The sequence below is a fragment of the Heteronotia binoei genome, chromosome 16 (assembly GCF_032191835.1).
Source record: "Heteronotia binoei isolate CCM8104 ecotype False Entrance Well chromosome 16, APGP_CSIRO_Hbin_v1, whole genome shotgun sequence".
Lineage (NCBI taxonomy): Eukaryota > Metazoa > Chordata > Lepidosauria > Squamata > Gekkonidae > Heteronotia > Heteronotia binoei.
In genome coordinates this window covers 20756908-20778296 of record NC_083238.1, presented here as the reverse complement: position 1 = coordinate 20778296, position 21389 = coordinate 20756908, and the positions used below count along the sequence as shown (strand labels likewise).

At 45.2% G+C, this 21389-nt stretch overlaps 1 protein-coding gene across 1 annotated transcript in view; it reads right to left on the bottom strand.

The window, feature by feature from the left end:
- GALNT5 (polypeptide N-acetylgalactosaminyltransferase 5) overlaps nt 1-13435 on the bottom strand; it is a 51887-nt gene extending 38452 nt beyond the window's left edge. Inside the window, exon 1 of the mRNA XM_060257311.1 lies at nt 12009-13435. Within this exon, the coding sequence (XP_060113294.1) occupies nt 12009-13435 (1427 nt within the window). The remainder of the gene's footprint in view (nt 1-12008) is intronic.
- Between the last annotated feature and the right edge of the window lie 7954 nt (nt 13436-21389).

Below are 21389 nucleotides of genomic sequence, written 5' to 3'. Positions count from 1 at the left end.
CACTACACCAAACTGGCTCTCAATGTAAGTTTCCATGCTGCTAGGTGTTTCAGTAGGGAGCACAAGACGTGTCCTGAGAACTACATTTCCTTCAGTTCCTTGAATGTAGGATGTTCTAAAGCAACATCAAGGGCCTAATGTGGTTTGGGATCCATTAATACTGGGCAAAAAATCAGGGTTTGTGTGTGTGTGTGCCGTTGGTCTTGTTTTCAATGGAACAAAACAGTGGCACAGTTATTCCCCTAGAGAGTTCATTAGGATGCCAATTCATTGTTTTCAAGAAACTGATTTGCATTTGGGAAACAGATATGTGTAATGATAATTCTAAATGGATTTCTAGCGCACTCTAGTGGAAACAATCTAGAAGTTTTCACATTTTTAAATAGTTTTATTCACTGTTGGATGTATATTTTATACAGTTCTCATTGTAGTGCTTTCCACTGCATAAACTGCTTTGAATCGCAGAGAAACAAGTGGACTATATAAGTAAGTAAACCCTCTGTTTTGAATAAGTTATTCAAGAACTAGTAGAAAAATGTAAAAAAGGAAAACTATTAAACTTAATAATCTGGCCGCAGGAACAACAGACTAAAATAGCTGCTTGGTATGCACAGTTTTTCCTTAGCTGTGATGAGGTGATTTTCTTTTTGAAATCACCATTAAAAAGAGTACGCATGGCTGAGTCCAGACCGGCACTTTAAGCTGACACAGCTCGCAAATAGATAAAAAAAATCAAATCCAAACATGCACATTTGCTGCCTGCCCCACTCCTGTGCTCACCCTATCCTTAGGTGTCTCTGCCGCAGTTCAAAAAGCTACCACATTTTTGAGCCGCATGGTATCCACCTCAGCGGGCATCTGAATGCCAGAGTGCGCATGTAAGGTGCATCAGTGGTGTGAACTGTGCCAAGGGGATGGTGTGCAACGACTGTCTGACCGTGTCAAAGAATCTCCGGTGCAGGAAATGGGCAACTCATGCGGGAACATATGATTGGGGGATTTGGCCATTCCATTTTCAGCCGGCCTGATCTGAGACGCCTCCCATGTGCCTGAAACTGCCGTTCTGGCCCAGCACGAGGAACACTGTGGCCATGTTGGCAACAGCCAGCCAGAAAATCAATACTTTCAGTGGGGCCTTTAAAAAAAAAAAGGAGAAGTTTTGATGACAGCTGATGCAAATGGTTTTTTGCCTGTTTTAAGAAGAGCCTGATGTATCAGACCAAGGGTCTCTCTGATTGTTGTGCAGATAAATTGGGACTTTGGGGGAGGAACATGTCTGAGCTTGGAGGGTGGGCTAAATGGGCTAAAACCCCTCTGCTTTAGTTCTCCGATTTCATTTTCATGCTCTTTGTTCACAGTTACAGAATGGTGAAATCTTCTTTGTTTTGCTCTTTACTCAACTGTGCAAATTCATACCTTGAAGAGATTGTTTTTCTTGCAGATGCAAAACAAGCAGTGATTAGGGCAGTTTTTAAGGATATTACATTACAAGAAATTGTTAAGGATAGCGTTATTAGAGGCAATTATGGTTGCCAACTCCGGCTTTGGGAATTCCCTAAGATGGAGCTAGAGAACAATGCCACAGAATGTTATGACGAGATCAACTGGATCCATTTTCACATGCTAAATTAAAATTATGGGTCAATCCAGACTTAAACATTGGAAAGAAATCTTTTTTTTTTTTTTTTAAAGGGAGACATGGATTGATAGGGAATTCTTTACATTAGACCAACTGACAGACTGTGACGATGACTTTTTGTCATTTCCTTAGCTGAGATCTCACTATGATTCGTCAACTTCTGTTGAAGGGCAATATTTACAACGGTAACATCTGTTCATATTTAAACACAGCCCTACGGCATTAGGTATCTCAGAGTTCCCTTTGCTCCCGGAATCTCTGAATCTATGCAAAAACCCAAAACCTAGAGTGTCTCTTAATAAACATTTGATGCTGATTAATGAATATGATACTCCGATGATGAATTCAGACGGCCAATTTGAGTCGACATAGAGAAGGCCCCAGGCGGATTAAAAAAGCAAGGTCAAACAGGCGCAGTTGCCACCCGTCCTGCTCCCGTACTCACCCTGTCCTCTGATGTCTCTGAAAGAGATCATATAGCTACCACTTGGAAAGGGCTAGCAAATTCTTCTGCCATACTCCATCCATCTTTTCGGGCTTCTGACCGCAGGAGAGCACAAGCGAGGTGGATTGGTGGTGTGAACCTGCCAATCCACTCTAGGCGCTCCCCGGTGTTCTTTTTTTTCCTTTTTTTTAAAAATCTGCCCACAGTGCATGAGCTCATGGCCACTAAAAATGTAAGGGAAAAAAAAGAAACCCAAACTGCGCTAAAGGGGCGGAGCACAACAACAATGTGAATGCACCAAAGCGCCCTCTGCGCAATATACAGGCGCATTGCTCAGGAATGTCTGATTGGGATTTGGCTGCTCCAGTTTGGGGCGGCACAGTTTGGAATTCCCACCAGGCGTTTGTCAATTATGATCACAGGCTACAACAGACTCCGAAACATCTGGACCACCTCTACCGTGAACCCAAGATCTGTTTTTATATAGAACATCCAGCTGGAACAGCAGAATAGTAAAACGTGATATAAAAGCAGACTAGGCAGCTATCCATCTTATCAAACAGACTGCCATCTACAGATTAATACAGCGCTTCAAATGTTTTGATGTTTATGATTTTATGTCTTAATGTACTTTTATATTTCATGTATATACATAAACATGTAAGCTGCCCTGAGCCTGCTCTGGCGGGGAGGGCGGGATATAAATATAAATAAATAAAGACCGTCTCCGGTGTGCCCAAAGCTGGTCATCTGTACCCAGCCAGAGTCTCAGGAATGAATGGAATAATTAGTTAGATTGCCCTGTTAGATTGCCTTAAATTTTATACCTGCTCTCTCCATGGATCTTATTCACCCAAAATTATTTTTAGGATATACTGGAGACCAAGTGACTCTTTAGTAGAGAATTAAGTAAAGCGTCTGTTGGTGTTGTAACTCACAGTGTGTGTTCTTTAAATATTTGCTTAGGGTGTGTCCAGTCCTTTGTTGTTTTTTTCTGGAGGAAGATATTACTCATATTGATTTTGTATTAGTATGTTCATTGAAAATACCTATGTATTTTTAAACTACCTGCCAGTCTCTTGGAGTTTAAAGCAATGTTCAAAGAAAATGGACCCTCTGTGTCCTTTACTACAGCTAAAAGACTCGTATTACAACACTGCAGAGATAAATACCTACCTCTGGTAAAACAATGGTTTGAAGACCTTAGAGCTTTACCAATATTTGAATGTATGATGTATAGACAACAATTGCAGATGGACTTATTTTTTAAGTATTTGGAAACCTGCTATAGAAACTTATGTGTCGATCTGCCACTACTGTTATACTTTTGTCTTTACTTTATATATTCTTTTTCTCTCCTCCCCTCCTTTTTATTTACTTGCTGAATTTTGAGCTTTTCCACCTTCTTCTTCTTTTTTTTGAAATTTTAAAAAAGGATTTAGGGGTGGAAACCAAGGATAGAGAAGTTTGGTGGGGGGCATCAGTGGAGTATAATACCTTAGACCATCCTCCCAAGCAGCTATTTTGTCCAAGTGATTACTATAATCTGGAGATCAGTTGTAATTCTGGGAGATCTACAGGCCCCACCTGGACATTGGCAACCCTACCTGCAATGCTGCAGAGGATGCTCTACCCACAGGGGTGTCAGACATGCAGCTCGAGGGCCGAATCAGGCCCTCGAGCAACTGGCTGTCATCTGCTTTCTTCTCCCTCTCTCTTGCTTCCTTCTGCATAACAGTTTGCTTTGAAAGGCTTGCTCAATTGCACAGGAGCTACAGAGCAAAGCCTCTGTTTCTCCATTGGCTGAGGCTCCTCCCTTGGGGAGGAAGGTGGAGGGGGAGAGATTGCTTTGCCAGGCTCTCTCAACTGCATAGTAGAGCTACTGAGCCAAGCCTCCCTTCCTTCTGTTGGTTGAGGCTCCTCCCCCTCCTGGTCTCCTGGGGAAGGAAGGAAAGAGCCAGAGCTTCCTTTGCCCAGTCCCCTGGATCCCATGGGAGAAATACAAAGAAAGCACCTTTAAGACCAATGTTTTAAGCATGTTTTAAGTTTTTAAAAACATCTTTGATTGTGTTTGTGTCCTTTATAAAGTTTCTATCTCTGCTAAAAGAAAAGAAAAGGTAAAGGTAGTCCCCTGTGCAAGCACCAGCCATTTCCAACATAGCATCACAATGTTTTAATGGCAGAATTTTTACAGGGTGGTTTGCTATTACCTTCCACAGTCATCTACACTCCCCCCCCCCCCAGCAAACGGAGTTCTCATTTTACTGACCTTGGAAGGACGGAAGGCTGAGTCAGCCTTGAGCCAGCTACCTGAACCCAGCTTCCGCCAGGATCGAACTCAGGTTGTGAGCAGAGAGCTTGGAGTGCAACTTTACCACTCTGCTACTTAATCTTAAATAGGAACATGCCTGGCCTGATATGGCCCAGCCCAACAAGGTCTCATTTATGTCAGATTCGGCCCTCATAACAAAATGAGTTTGACGCCCCTGCTCTACTGCCTCTAGATACCGGGTGCAACTTTCCCTTTGCACACACTGCAGTTGCTTGAAGCAGCAAGTCAGCCGTTTTGTGGTTACTGTCCTATGAAGAGAGAATTATGCTGCAGAATGTGCACTTCTTACTTTCAGAGGGCTTACTCAGGAAATGATGACTAGAAGAAAAGGAGTTAGGACCAGTGGAAATAAATTATTTTCATTTGTGTTTGAAGCAGCTAAAAGTCTCTGAGCATTTATTTATGAGTAGCAGCATATCAGCAACTCCACTGTGTGTAGCAGAAAGGAATGAGGATTATTTTGAAAGCCTGTAGACCTAAAAAAGTAACAGAAAACTGAAGCAAGAGCTATGCATCCCTAGAGATACAGTTCACTTGTCCTGAAATAACTTATGTGTAAATGAAGGATACAGTTTCATTACTAGAGGAGAGGCGACCCCATCAATTGCTTTCCTTTCTAAAGAACCAAAGGATGTAAAATCACTCTGTGCCAGAGAACAGCACATTCTTTTATAATGACAAGATTCTAATTTCAAGGAGAACTGAACATTATATTTTATTTTTATGCACTTTTTATTTTTGTATGGCTTGAAGACACTTAAAAATGCAACTTGCAAAGCTGTTCTTTCTTGTCATGTGTGATAAAAGCCTCTGAATACTGAATGGTCACTGAATGATTGCAATTCTTTGACTTTAGTCCACTAAGTCTATCAAGAAGGAACAGCAGAATATCCTTAGATTTCAGAAAATATATATATATTTGCCTGTTGCAATGATTTTGTCATTTCATGTGATGGCATAGCAGTAAAAAACCCCCCAAAAGAACGGAAGAGCTGGGTCATGTCTGAGTCTCCCCTGCTTGAACAAAAGGCTGAAGGAAAAAAAAAACATTTCTCAGCTTCTGTCTGCAATTCAGTGGTGGATTTGACACTTGCCTCAAAGGGACCTTCACTCTGTGAAACCTTCAACTGGATCTTGAGAACATCTTACCTAAGAGCTCCTTGCATAGTCCTCACCATCTTTCAGATTTTAGAACTGCTGGCACTGTAGTTGAGAAAGAGATGCAAACTGATACCTGGGAAGTTCACCTGACCAACTAGTTACTATGGAGGACCAACATCAGGGTATAGAAGCCAAAGCCTTCCTTTTAAGGTTGCCTCATGACACTGAATTTGGAGGTAGAATGAGTCTGTCCATGGATTCACAAGGATGGCATCAAAAATGTTCTTTTGTGGTCAGCATAAAAACTGAAAGTCTCTTTTTCACAAAGGACAATACAGGGCCATATTTTTCATGTCCAAAATATTTAGTAAGAATAACTCTTAGAAGGGTAGCCATGTTAGCCCTCTGCAACTGAAATAACAAAAGAGTCTTATGCAAAAGAGACGCAGTTGCTCTTATGCCATAATAAATGTGATGGTCTTTAAGAATCCTTAAAGACCATCACATTTATTATGGCATAAGATCAACAGCATCTCCCAAAGTGAGCTCTGATTCACATTGGTTTTTAATAGCTGTTGGTTTTTGCAACGTTTTATTTCAGGTATAAGTTTTTTTGTGCAAGCACACTTCTTTCTCTTTGGAGGGAGGGAGGGTGGATTCTTCTGACAAGCACAATTTACACTGAGAAAATTATTTTGGTTTATCCCGAAATGTTGTTTTGCTTTTAAAGAAGACTGGATTTCTCTGTTCCTATCTAGGCTTTAATTTCTAGCCCGCTTCGGCAGGGAGGGCAGGATATAAATGGAATAAAATAAATAAATAAATAGCAATTAGAACACTTGGACTGGTCTTGTTGAGCGGAGTGATTTCAGAAGCCACATGATGACAGCACACATTGTTAATGAGACAGGAAAACTAGTTCTCACTTCAACTGGGAGGATGGATTGTCTTGAGCTTCACTGCAGTTCAGCAGTCTCTCTTTCTAAACTCCCTTTGAAATTCCTTTGTAAAATCACCATTAGGGCAGCTACTGAATGTTGTGGTTTCTAACGTCAGACTTATGCCCATTTATTCTTTCCATCTTCCTAGACTGAATCCTCTTGGATGGAATTCAGACTAGGAGCGTTTTCCCACATAGCTTACCTCGGAGCGACGTCCCTCTTCACCGCGCAGCGTCTGCGCGGATTTCGCACCAACTGCTCCGCAAAACCAGGAAGAGCTGTGGCTTTTGCGTCGCAGATGTAAACCGCTAAAAACCAGTTTACATCTGCGACGCAAAAGCCGCGGCTCTTCCTGGTTCTGTGGAGCAGTTGGTGCGAAATCCGCGCAGATGCTGCGCGGTGAAGAGGGACGTCACTCCGAGGTAAGCTATGTGGGAAAACGCCCTAGGTTTCCTGTCTCCACATCTACTACCCCTCTACTTATCACCCCTAATCCAATCAAGCCTGCTTTTTTTCATTGACTTCCTATTGCTATGCGGCATTTGAAATCACCTTTATGAAGTTTATATCCCTGGTACCTCATGTTACATTTTATGACGCACATGGCCCGGCCTGATTATGGGATTAAGAATTCTTTGTACCAAGTATCATCCATTCAGAGTGCTAGTTTTTATATCTAAGGCCCTAAATGACTTTGGACCATACAGTTTGGTGTAGTGGTTAAGTGTGCAGACTCTTATCTGGGAGAACCGGGTTTGATTCTCCACTCCTCCACATGCACCTGCTGGTGTGACCTTGAGTCAGTTACAGGTTCTTGCAGAGCTGTTCCTCTCAAGAGCAGTTTCTGTTAGAGCTCTCTCAGCTCCATACCTCACAGGGTGTCCTGTTGTGGGTAGGGTTGCCAATCCCCAGTTGGGGACAGGAGATCCCCCAGTTTGGAGGCCCTCCCCCCACTTCAGAGTCATCAGAAAGAGAGGGAGAGGAGGGAAATGTCTGCTGGGCATTCCATTATTCCCTATGGAGACCGATTCCCATAGTGTATAATGGAGAATTGATCTGTTTATATCTGGGGCTCGGGGGGGGGGGCTGTTTTCTGAGGCAGAGGCACCAAATTTGCAGCAAGGCATCTGGTGCCTCTCCTCAAAACACACACCCCTCCAAGTTTCAAAAAGATTGGACTGGGGGGGTTCAATTCTATGAGCCCCAAAAGAAGGTGCCCCTATCCTTCATTATTTCCAATGAAGGGAAGGCATTTAAAAGGCATGCGGCCCCTTTAAATGTGATGGCCAGAACTCCCTTTGGAGTTCAGTCATGCTTGTCATACCCATGCTCCTGGCTCCACCCCCAAAGACTCCTGGCTCCACCCCCAAAGTCCCCAGATATTTCTTGAGTCAGACTTGGCAACCCTAGTTGTGGGAAGGGGAAGGAGATTGCAAGCTGCTATGACACTCCTTTGAGTAGTTAAGGGCAAGGTATAAATCTAGTCTCCTCCTCCTTCTCCTCTTCTTCTTCATCTTCTTCTTCTACTTAAAGGATCACTTCTTTCTGTATTGTCCAGCCCACCAGTTAAGATCTGTTTTACAAGCCCTGTTCTCTGTTCCCCCACCTACACACAGGGTTGCAAACCTCAAGGAAGGGCCTGGAGATCTCTCAGAACTACAACTGATCTCCAGACGACATAGATCAGTTCCCCTTGAGAAAAAGGCTGGTTTAGAACAGGATTTTATGTTGCTTAGGGCCCTTCCCTCACCAGGTTCCACCTGAAATCTCCAGGAATTTCCTAACCCAGAGCTGGCAACTCTATCTACACTGCTGAAGCAAGAGAGAGAGACAGGGCTTTTTCAGTGGTAGCCCCTCATAACTGGAATGCCCTCACCCTTGAGGCTCACCTAGTGCCCACTTTACACTCTTTTAGATGCCAGGCCAAAATGTTTCCTTTTACCATGGGTTTAATTTAGTAGTTTTATCATTTTCAGTTTTTCCATGGTCTACTTCTAGGCTGAGGTCAGTTACATTGATATTTTTAGGCTGCTCAAAGTTTCTGCTATTTTTATGCTCCTGGCTTATTTTTAACTGATAGACTACTGTATGTATGTTATTGTTTTTATGATTTGATGGTCTGGTCTTTGTGAGACTTTTTTATACTTTTATATAAACCTAAAAGTCCCAGACTCTTTAGTTTTTCCTCATAATCAAGGTGCTCCAAACGCTTAATCTCCAGTACTATTTCTAATTTTGCAGTATCTTCTGACTATGCCGACTAGAATAGTACACAGTATTCCAAATGAAGCCACACAATAGGTCTAAACAGGGGCATAACAATATTGGCCATTTTATTTTCATTCCCATTTTTAATAACCCCAGCATTTTTAAAAAAATTTCATGGATGCCACGTACTGAAACATTTTCACTGAGCTATCCATTACAACCCCAAGATCTTGTTCTCACACAGTATCTGCCCATTCAGACCAGTATACATTTAAAGTTGGAATTTCAGTTTCAATGTGCATCACTTTTGTACTTACCCAGACCAAGCTACATTTGTCATGCTGTTGCCCAGTCATCCAATTTAGGGAGAAACTCCTGGAGTTCTTTATCATTCATACTGGCTTTCACAATAGAGTTGCCAAGTCCAATTCATGAAATATCTGGGGACTTTGGGGGTGGAGCCAGGAGACATTAGGGGTGGAGCCAAGATCAAGGCTGTGACAAGCATAATTGAACTCCAAAGGGAGTTCTGGCCATCACATTTAAAGGGACGGCACACCTTTTAAATGCCTTCCTTCCATAGGAAATAATGAAGGATAGGGGCACCTTCTTTTGGGGCTCACAGAATTGGACCCCCAGTCCAATCTTTTTGAAACTTAGGGAGTATATTGGGGAGAGCCACTGGATGCTATACTGAAAATCTGGTGCCTCTACCTCAAAAAAACAGGGCCCCCAGAGCTCCAGATACCCGCAGATCAATTCTCCATTATTTTCTACGGAAATAAGCCTCCTTAGGGAATCATGAGTTCCCAGCAGACATTTCCCTCCCCTCCCTCCGCTTTCTGATAACCCTGAAGCGGGGGGACATTCCAGTGCCAATCCCTGTGAAACTCCTCTGCTTATTTCCTTCCATTTCTTCACTTTTTTTTATAGTTCACCTTTTTCAGTGAGAGTAAAGGCAGATTTCACAGTTCAGGTCAATGCAATCAATTAGGACAAAACATATTATTTCTATTTTTTACTCTCTGCTTCCTGTCCTTTAACCAATTTTAATCTATAAGAGGATCCATCATTTCATTCCATGACTACTCAGCTTGCTCAGAAGTCTTTCGTGAGAGACCCTGCCAGACACCTTTTGGAAACCCAGGCTCACAATATATGTTTCCCAAGGAGTTGACCAGTCCTTACTAGTGTTAACTTTGGCTGTGACAAAGTACCAGACTGACAAGGAACCAAATGATTTGGGTAAACTGTAAAAGTGAAAAAAAAAAAACATAAAAAGATGAGTCCAGCTAAAAACCCAAATGTACTCTTGCAGATTTGGGATGCGACACACTTCTTATTACAATCCATTGATTCGATTCCAGATTGTACCCTTGTCTTTCAGTCACTTACAGTTGCTGTCCTAAGGACAATGAAGATAACTAATGGCCAAAGGAGACACAATGGGGTTGGAGCCAGCCTAATTTGTTAATCAGTGGATTAAAACTTTCCCACCTCCCTCTCCCCCCAGCAGCATACTGATCTCTACGAAACGCTGCTCCACGAGATAGGGGACAGACACCCCCAACCCCCAAACAGCACAGAAGGGTCTGCCGTGAGTAGGCAGAATCAGTGAATAATGCCAACTCAGTCTGGCTCCAACTCATGGTGGTTGCTTTAAATTTGTTCAGCCTTCTAACAGTTGCCAAATCAGTCGTATGAAACAGCTATTCTGCACAGAACTGCCCAAGTTAATGGCAGTGTCAAGTATCTGGCCTGAATCCAAGTTTCCCGAGTTTGAATTCCACATTAATGCAAATCAAGCTCCCATAGCAGCATTTTTCTTAAAATGCAGAGCTTTTCTTTAAGTGCTCCCAAGCAAGACTCTCCAATGAACAGTGAGTGTGAACTACAAAAGCAGGATAATTTTTTTAAAATTGTATTTATGTCAGTGTGGTGGCCGCGCAAACTTTACAACTTGTGCCATACAGTGAGAAACACTTTCAGACTTGAACATACATTTAAATGTCTTTCTTAATAAAGCAAAAACTGGTTTGCTGACTGTTGATGTGAACTAAAATGAAGGATTCTACATTAGTTCCTGGATGTTTGCAGTCCATAAGTGGCCTATCCCTTTTCGTACACACCAACATACTTCAGCGATCAAGTTCCAGATTGCATTTTTTTTATTACAAAGGGGCTGAAAAGCAAGGCTGTATGGACAGGAATTTTGCCTCTGGATTTTATTATCAAAGAGAGAACCCTTATTCTCCAGAACCCTTGGTCTGACTGTTCGGCATATCATTCTGAGCTGTTTCCTTTTCAGTAGTAACATAGGCTATCTAATCTGATGGGCAATTTTCCAAGTTCCCTGTGTATTCAGACATTGCAGTAATGCTCCAACAGCTGGGCAGGGCACGATGCAGGACTAGCGAGTTCTGGTTTAAGAAAGGGTGTATTAAGAAACTCTGTTTAACTAAAGGGTCATTGGATTAATTTGACCAAGCCTCAGTTCACCCTCATCTTCGAAATGAGAATAACAGCAGCATCTCACTATAGGACGGTGAAGGCAAATGTACAGGAAGGCTGATAAATAATTACTGGGAGTGAAAAATGCTGTCAAGTTATAGCCAGATTATGGCAGCCTGTCCTGGAGTTTTCAAGGCATGAGATGACCAGAGGTAGTTTGTCAATGTCTGTCTCTGTGTAGAGACTTCCTTGCTGGTCTCCCTTCCAAGTGCTAACCAGGGCAGATCCTACTTAGTTTCCAAGATCTGATGAGACTGAGCTAGTCTGGGCCACCCCGGTCAGGGCTAATAATTATTGTGATTAAGAAAATATTGTCCTTTCTCACTTGAAAGCAAAATTTTGACCACCAATGGCTGGAAATAGTTGAGAGTGTCATTGGCAAGCTTGTGTTTATGTGGGTTTTTTTTTTTAAAAATAACTAACTGGGGAAATAGTTTTTATTGTACCATAAATACTGATTTGGCATCTAGGTGTTTTATAAGGTGAATATTAAGCTTAATAGAGTATTATAAGCAGGCCAATGCATATGCATTATAGCAGGGTTAAAGTGGGAGCTGCAGTTCTGGAAACGTGTATTTGACCTTTTGAAATAACAGGGTTTGGTGCATGCAGGAGGGAAAGTAAACGAATACCATCCGGTGTATGAAAAGTATGCAGGCCCATTCTTATGCGTCTCCTTAAAAGGGTTTTTTTGGGGGGGAGGGGTGAATGTTAACATTTTCATGGCTCCTCAAGAAAACTCACACTTAGCTCAGTGCAAAAGGATCCATTTGATCAATCAACAATTCAAACCAAAATCTATGTTGGGAGATGCAAGAAAAGAGATCTTACCCAGCAGGCCTCGTGTCCTCAATGGCTCGGTCCACTGGGATTAAGTCGCTGAGATAGACATTGAAATTCCCCTCATTCCATCTTCTCTTTGCTTCCTCTTGCTTCTCGCTGGGGACCACAGCAGGGCGCCCAAACTGTCCCACTGCTCTGGGGTCCCTTGGGGCAATCGTTCTATCGATGGTTAACACTTTGTGCATTCGAGGACTTCCTGCTAATGGAATCACGCTGTCATTTTGGTCCTTCTTTTGGTCCTTCTCTGCCACATTGACCTTGTGAACTTTCTCCAGTGCCGTGGCTCCAACCAGAATTGTTTTGCTAGAAGTAGCTGCTTTGGTGATGTTACTCTCCTTCAGAGGCATTTCACTTTTGCTGTCCATCACCGGCATATTGTTTCCTATCAGTTTGTTTGTAATGTTTCCTTTGGCATCTGCTTGCAGCTTCTGCTTTGCAGGAGGAGTCTGGGCTCCATCCTTACTGATGAAGACGACTTGGTCTTCCAAAAAAGGACGTTCCTTTTTGGCATCGCCTTTGGGACGCTGCGCGGGACCTGTCGCATTTGCCGATGTCGTCCCTTTCACTGCTGCTTTCGTGGCGGCCAGCTCTCCGGCAGGCGAGTCCAAGCTCTTTGCAACATTGTAAGCATTTCTGATTGTTTCTTTCACTCCCGTCTCGTTCGCTGAGAAGACCGAGGTGCCCAGCACCGAAGGCCCGGCCTGCGGTTTCTCAGATTCGCTTCCAGTTGGCATCACTTGCTTCCGCCTGGCCAAAGATCCTTTCGCCGCTGATCCAACTTTTAATAGAACCTCCTTTCTTCCCCTGGACTCCTCGGTGAAGGGCCCGCGCGCTCTCTGCGTGACTACGTTGCCGACGGTAGCTGCACTGCGCGTTGACGTGACAAGTGTCTGGCCCGCAGCAGCTGCTAACTGGGTCTTCTGAGCCCCCCCAGGAAGAGCAAGATTTGTTCCTGGAAGGCTGGTGGAGTTGACCTCCTTTTCATGATCCCCCCTCACTTCCTTTTTCAGAGGAAAAGAAGGCTGCAGGCTCCAGAGGTTCAGTGGGATCATCCTGTGCAGCACCATCCTTCTCTTTGGTGTGGGTTTCAAGGTTGTGTCCCTCTGGTTGCCTGGCTGCTCTTCTCCTTCGCCTCCTCCAACCTGGCCACCCTCCTCCCCCTTGTGCCTCCTAGACTTCTGCTCCCTTCCCAGTGCTCCGACTCCGGGCTGCTCCCTGGCCCCCTCAGGGCCCGGGCCCGCTCTTCCCCTCTCCCTCTCTCGCCGGAGGACCTCCTCCTTCAGCGGCCCGCCGTGCAGCTCGCCCAAGGAGAACCTGAGCGCTGCCATGTCGAAGAGCAGCCAGAGGACGGAGGCGACGAAGATCAGCGCCAGCGCTCGCCCGCTGCCTCGGCAAAGCTTCCGGATTTGGTTCATCGCGCGCGCGGGGGGGGGGAAGTTGGCCGCCGCCTGGCCCGGGTCGGGGCCTCCTTACCTCACGAGGCGGCGGCCGGCGGGCTTCTGCATCTCGCTCGCTGCACGCGTGGCATCCCCAGCCGTGTCAGCCGGGAGGGAGGAAGCCCCGCGCGGCGCCAGCCCGGCAGAGGCGCATGGTCTTCTGGCCCCTCGGCGCCTTCACTCGGCGGCTGGCCTCGCCATTGTACCCGCGGCTGCCTGCAGAGGGAGGGAAGGAGGGAGGTGTGGGGCGGGGAGGCTGGACGCGCTCCCTTCCCTTCTCCCCTCGCCCTCCCGCGGCTGCCAGCTCGGATTCCTTCGGTGTAACCCAACACTTCCTCGGGGAGGGAAAGAGTTTCAGGCCAGGCGGCTTCGGGGAGCGCGGCTCCCGCACCTTCCCGCGGTCGCTTGGCTGTGCAGGACTTTTGACGACAGCCGTGCCCGGAAGGAGCGAGGCTCCGCTCTGGTTCGGCCGCCCGAGGAGTTCGCGTCGGGATAAGGGAAGGAAAAGCCACGTGGCGCCTTCGCAAAACGGCTCCTTGGTTTCAGCGCGAGCTTTCGTGAGACGGGGCTTACCTCGGCATCCCGACTGGCTGGAGCGGATAGGAAAAGAAAGGTTGTTAGTCTTTAAGGGGCCACGCGGGAGATTCCCCCCCCCCCTTTAATTGGCTAGGGCAGAGTAACAGGGCTACCCCTTTACCATAAGAAAGTAGCCCTTTGCAATAAGAAAATTCGTTAGTCTCTCCTGGGAAGACTGGGTAATTCTGTTTACTTACGCTAGAACCACATCCTTTGTGGATCAGTCAAGATTTCTTTTTGGAGAAACCAAAAGGCATGGCAATTTGCAATAGATTCAGCATATATCAGCAAAACATGATAGATAGATAGATAGATAGATAGATAGATAGATAGATAGATAGATAGATAGATAGATAGATAGATAGATAGATAGATAGATAGATGGATGGAGGATGAATGGAGGATAGATGGATGGATGGAGGATGGATAGATAGATAGATAGATAGATAGAAAGATAGATAGATAGATAGATAGATGATAGATAGATAGATAGATAGATAGATAGATAGATAGATAGATAGATAGATAGATAGATGATGGATGGAGGATGAATGGAGGATAGATGGATGGATGGATGGAGGATGGATAGATAGATAGATAGATAGATAGATAGATAGATAGATAGATAGATAGATAGATAGATAGATAGATGATGGATGGAGGATAGATGGATGGAGGATGGATGGAGGATAGATGGATGGATGGATGGAGGATGGATAGATAGATAGATAGATAGATAGATAGATAGATAGATAGATAGATAGATAGATGATGGATGGAGGATAGATAGATAGATAGATAGATAGATAGATAGATAGATAGATAGATAGATAGATAGATAGATAGATGCCACTAAACAGTACTGCCGATTTTTAGGGGGTGGGGGGTTGCCACTAAACAGTACTAGGCGGGATGCCGAGAGACAATCATGGATGCACAAATGAATGTTACTTCTTGTTGATTGGCCCTTTTTAAATGGGGAGGGGGAAATGCTGAAATACAGTGTACCCAGCTACAAATGCAAGGGAACACATTTGACACCGTGAGCTCTATGCCAGGAAGCCTTCAGTAGCTGACAACTCATCTGAGCTATGAATTCACAGAGCTGAACCTAGAGAATTTCTCCATATGGGAATGAACTTCTGCCAGGGGACCTGGCGTGTGTGCAGTGAGGATGGTGGTGGGACATGATGCTCGCTGCTGTTTGTGAACCAGGCCAGCATGGTGTAGTGGTTACAGTGCCAGATGAGAATCTGGGAGACCCAGGTTCAAATCCCCACTCTGCTATTGGAGCTCACCTGGTGACCCTGGGCCAGTCATTCCGTCCCTTTGCCTAACCTGCGTCACGTGGTTGTTGTAAATAAATATTGCCTGGAGTTTGAGGTCTTCTGCCTTTCTATCTGTATGCCTACTTTCAGGATCAGGATGCAGGTAAAGAAGTGGTTCTGAACTGGTGGAAGGCACAAGGCTTTGGCATCCAGCCTGCTTGTCATCCTCTCTCCCTGTTCGGTTTCACACAACCCATTCATTTGTGGAGAGCAGGCTTTGTGCAGGGGTGTAAGGAGGCGGAAGTGTGCATTGCCAACCTTCTGTTCCTTCCCCAAGCATTAGTCTGAAAACTTGCATCGCTGAGGGGCAAATAGCAGGAAGGGGTGGGAAAGATGGAGGAGGAAAGCCCACCGACGTACTGGTTGTTGTAGATTATCTGGGCTGTGTGGTTGTGGTCTTGGCATTGTGAGACCTGACGTTTCGCCAGCAACTGTGATACTTCACCAGCAGTTCAGGTCTCACAATGCCAAGACCGTGGCCACACAGCCCAGAAAATCTACAACAACCAATGGACTCCAGCCATGAAAGCCTTCGACAACATATGATACTTTCTACTGGAAACTGGAATCCCCCACTTTGCAGACTGGAGTAGCGGGTTCCATTCTAGCAGGGCTGTCCCCTCATTCCCATGTACCCATAATTGCTGCTAATCCTGGTGAAGAGCCCATTTCATACAAGACTTCTTTCTGTTCCATTATCGACCACACTGCAGAGGATACAGAATCTGGCGCCGGGTCTGGGATGCTGTGTGCAAGAAGCAGTGTATTTAGTAGGGTTGTCAGCTCCAGGTTAGGGGTCCTTGGAGACCTGATGGTGGAGCATGGGAAGGGGAAAGACCTTAGTAGGGTACAATACCATAGAGTCTACCCTCCAGGGTAACTGAGCTCTGAAAAGGAGTTGTAATTCCAACAATCCCAGTGTTTTGTGTTGCCAAGCAGTATTTCTACAAGAGCTCCTATTCCTTGCCAGAAAAGGGGGATATTATATAATTACCTGCTTCACATATGAATATGGAGGAGGAGGACAAGGAGGAGAGACTGGATTTATATCCCACCCTTCACTTGGAGTCTTGGAATAGTTTACAATCTCCTTCCCTTCCTCTCCCCACAACAGACACCCTGTGGGGCTGAGAGAACTCTTTCCAGAACTGCTCTTGAGAGGACAGCTCTGAAAAAAACTTTTGACTGCCCCAAGGTTACAGCGGCAGCTGCATGTGGAGAATTAAACCCAATCCTCCCAGATTAGAGTCCACGCTCCTAACCACTTTACCAAACTGGCTCACTGGTAGGATGAACTGTACTAGTTCAGACAGCAGACGGAGTATCGTATTTGGGAATGCTGCCCTTATGCCTTACAAATAGTAAACTAGTGCAATAAGCAGAGAAGAAGAAGAAGCTTTCTCTCTGCTGTTTTAGCTGTTTCCATTGAGTTAATCTGGATGCAAAAGAATACAGAAAACTGGAATCCCCTACTTTGCAGACTGAAGTAGCGGGTTCCATTCTACCAGGGCTCCCACCTTATTCCCAACTCATTTGCTTGCACATGTGAATGAAGTATTTAAGTTTGCAACACGTGTCTGAAAATGGCAAGCCCAGATGCCATCAAATGTTTCAGCACATTCATACCCACTGAATGAATGCACATTCATACCCACTGAATGTGGGGAATCCCATCTCTGTCACACTTCACCTGCACTTTTATGAATCATGCCGAAACATTCACAGCCGGGAATGGCCTGGTCAAACGGCCCCACTGTCACCTTCCCAGGCTGGTTCTTCAGCTCGGCAAATACAAACATTCAAGCATTGTTTGAACAGACTTGCTCAGCATGAGACAGCAGCCTTGGTGGGTATGAACTGATTAATTAACTACAGACCACTTTAATATTAGAATAATATTATTCTAATATTAGTCTCGTAGAGGGAAGAAAAACCTATTGTTTAAATCTCAGGGGATTTTTTTATTCTCTCTTTTTAAAAAAACAACAACACGGATTCAAAATAGGAAGAAATCTGCCTAAGTTTTCAGTTTAGGAAGAAATAGAAAAATCCAGGTATCTCAGATGTCGGAGGGAAGAAATGAATAGATGTTAGATCTCCCGTAATTACAGCTGAACTCCAGACTTCAGAGATCAGTTCCCTTGGAGAGCACAGCTGCTTTGGAGGACGGATGTTAATATAATTCCCTGCTGAAGTCCCATCTCTCCCCAAGCCTCACTCTCCCCAGGCTCCATCCTCAAATCTCAAAGAATTTCCCAACCTTTAGAAGCTACAATCCATTCTGTGGATGCATATGAAGCACCATCAAGTTGCAGCTGACATATGGTAACCCCAGCAAGGCAAGTGATTAAGCTGAAGTGGTTTGCCATTGCCTTCCTCTGCAGAGTCTTGCTTGGAGAGCCAGTTTGGTGTAGTGGTTAAGTGCGCGGACTCTTATCTGGGAGAACCGGGTTTGATTCCCCACTCCTCCACTTGCAGCTGCTGGAATGACCTTGGGTCAGCCATAGCTCTGGCAGAGATTGTCCTTGAAAGGGCAGCTGCTGGGAGAGCCCTCTCCAGTCCCACCCACCTCACAGGGTGACTGTTGTGGGGGAGGAAGGTAAAGGAGGTTGTGAGCTGCTCTGAGACTCTTCAGAGTGGAGGGCAGGATATAAATCCAATATCTTCATCTACCTCATAGGGTGTCTGTTGTGGGGGAGGAAGGTAAAAGGAGATTGTGAGCCACTCTGAGACTCTTCGGAGTGGAGGGCGGGATATAAATCCAATATCTTCATCTACCTCACAGGGTCTGTGTGGGGGGGGGGTAAAGGAGATTGTGAGCCACTCTGAGACTCTTCAGAGTGGAGGGCAGGATATAAATCCAATATCTTCATCTACCTCACAGGGTGTCTGTTGTGGGGGAGGAAGGTAAAAGGAGATTGTGAGCCACTCTGAGACTCTTCAGAGTGGAGGGCGGGATATAAATCCAATATCTTCATCTACCTCACAGAGTGTCTGTTGTGGGGGGCGGGAAGGTAAAGGAGATTGTGAGCCTCTCTGAGACTCTTCGGAGTGGAGGGTGGGATATAAATCCAATATCTTCATTTACCTCACAGGGTGTCTGTTGTGGGGGAGGAAGGGAAAGGAGATTGTGAGCCGCTCTGAGACTCTTCGGAGTGGAGGGCGGGATATAAATCCAATATCTTCATTTACCTCACAGGGTGTCTGTTGTGGGGGAGGAAGGGAAAGGAGATTGTGAGCCGCTCTGAGACTCTTCGGAGTGGAGGGCGGGATATAAATCCAATATCTTCATTTACCTCACAGGGTGTCTGTTGTGGGGGAGGAAGGGAAAGGAGATTGTGAGCCGCTCTGAGACTCTTCGGAGTGGAGGGCGGGATATAAATCCAATATCTTCATTTACCTCACAGGGTGTCTGTTGTGGGGGAGGAAGGGAAAGGAGATTGTGAGCCGCTCTGAGACTCTTCGGAGTGGAGGGTGGGATATAAATCCAATATCTTCATCTACCTCACAGGGTGTCTGTTGTGGGGGAGGAAGGTAAAAGGAGATTGTGAGCCGCTCTGAGACTCTTCGGAGTGGAGGGTGGGATATAAATCCAATATCTTCATCTACCTCACAGGGTGTCTGTTGGGGGGGGAGGTAAAGGAGATTGTGAGCCGTTCTGAGACTCTTCGGAGTGGAGGGCGGGATATAGATCCAATATCTTCATCTACCTCACAGGGTGTCTGTTGTGGGGGAGGAAGGTAAAGAGATTGTGAGCCGCTCTGAGACTCTTCAGAGTGGAGGGCGGGATATAAATCCAATATCTTCTCCTTCTTCTTGGTGGTCTCCCATGCAACTACTGACCCTGCTTCGCTTCTGAGATCTGATGACACCAGGGTCAGGTTATACTATACCACTCCACATCCCATACTGCACTCTTCAAAGTGTAATTGGACATGGCCCAGTGGTGGAGATCCTTCTCTATGTGTGTGAGAGGTATCGGGTACAACCTTCCCTTTTCTGAAAGTGCAGCTTCTTCTAGCACATTTTTTTTCAGTACTAGACAGCAAAGCAAAGTTTAATCCATTATTAAGCCTGAAGGTGGGCGCCTGTAACTACTAACTACACAGTAGTTAACTGGTCCAACCAGAAAACCATGTTTTGTAAAACAGTGAGCACTGGAAACTGAAAAGCCAGTAAATGCCAGATTTTGACATACTGTAACCATAATGAGATTCACCCCATCTGATCATCCAGATTCTCAGAATTTCACCCAGGCTGTGGGCATAGCTTGTTCCATCCTAGCTGTACCACATGGTCTATTCCAGGGGAGCAAGTATCATCACAATTTTAAAAAGTATGAAACCCTATGAAAGGCCTGAGAAGACAAGGGGGCACGAACAACAGCCTCACATAATATAGTCCTTTCTGAGTTGTACCCTCTCAGAGAGAAGACACAGAGGCTTGCGTTTGCCTCTAGTAAAAAAAACACACACAAACTTCCTGCATTTATAAACTGTGCAGTGCATCAGGAAGACATTAAAGGCTTGATCTTCCCCTGGCAAGCTAGTTTTCAGTGTGCAGAGATATTCTTTAACATGAAGGAGGCTTCTGGTGCTCTATATGATCTCTTAAAATTACTTTATTGTCTGCTCTTGCCCGACTATGGCCTTTTATGTTTAATGGCTCATTTTATGATCTGCCTGGTTTTTAATGACTGTTTTTGTGCTCTGGTTTCATAGACTCATAGAGTTGGAAAAGGCCATCTAATCCAAAACCCTGCTCGGTGCAGGAACAGCCTAAAACAAGTGTTTGTCCAGCTGCTGTTCAAAGACTTCCAGTGAGGGGAAGCTCACCCACCTCCCTAGCCAGCTGGTTCCACTGCTGAACGACTTGTACTATAAAAAAAAAAAGTTTCCTAATATCCAGCTGGTACCCTTCCCCCTGTAATTTAAACCTATTATTGCAAGCCCAATCCTCTGTTGCTAACAGAAACAGTTCCCTGCCCTCCTGTAAGTGGCAGCCTTTCAAAAAATTAAAGAGAGCAATCATATCCCCCCCTCAGCCTCCTCTTCTTCAGACTGAACATTCCCAAGTCCCTCAGCCTTTCTTTGTACGGCTTTGTCTCCAGGCCCCTGATCATATCTTCTGCACCACATCCTTTTGGAAGTGAGGCCTCCTGCACACGGTACTCCAGGTGTGATCTGAGCAATACAGTATACAGCTGGACTCTGACATCTTATGATTTGTATGTTGTTGTTCAGTCGCACAGTCGAGTATGACTCTTTGCAACCCCATGGACAAAGTCACGCCAGCCCTCCTGTCTTCTACCATCCTCTGAAGTCTGCTCAAATTTGTGTTTGTTACATCAGTAACACTGTCCAGCCATCTCATCTTTTGCTGCCCCCTTCTTCTTTTGCCTTCTGTCTTTCCTAGCATCAGGATCTTCTTATTTATTTATTTATATTTTGACTTATATCCCGCCCTTCCCACCGAAGTGGCTCAGGGCGGCTCACAACACATAAACTTACATAAGCTTATCTTAAAAACATTTACATAATAAGGATTAAAACAATAAATTAATAAAACATAAGACATAAAAACCAGCGGTCTGTTAAATGCATTCTAATTCCATCCAGAAATTCTCAGTGTCAGTTAGTTGTTGTAGGCCAGCCGGAAGAGGACTGTTTTACAGGCCCTGCGGAACTGCCCGAAGTCCCGCAGGGCCCTCACCTCTTCCGGCAGCTGGTTCCACCAGTAAGGCACCGTTACCGAGAAGGCCCGATCCCTGGTGGATTTCAGACGGGCCTCCTTTGGCCCGGGGATTACTAGCAGATTTTGTGAGCCCGATCGTAGTACTCTCTGGGGAACGTGTGGGGAGAGACGGTCCCTAAGGTAGGCAGGTCCTAGGCCATATAGGGCTTTAAAGGTAATGACCAACACCTTGTACCGGACTCGGAATGTTATTGGCAGTCAGTGCAGATCCTGAAGCCCCGACCGAATGTGCTCCCATCTTGGGAGCCCTAGTAACAGCTGGGCAGCGGCATTCT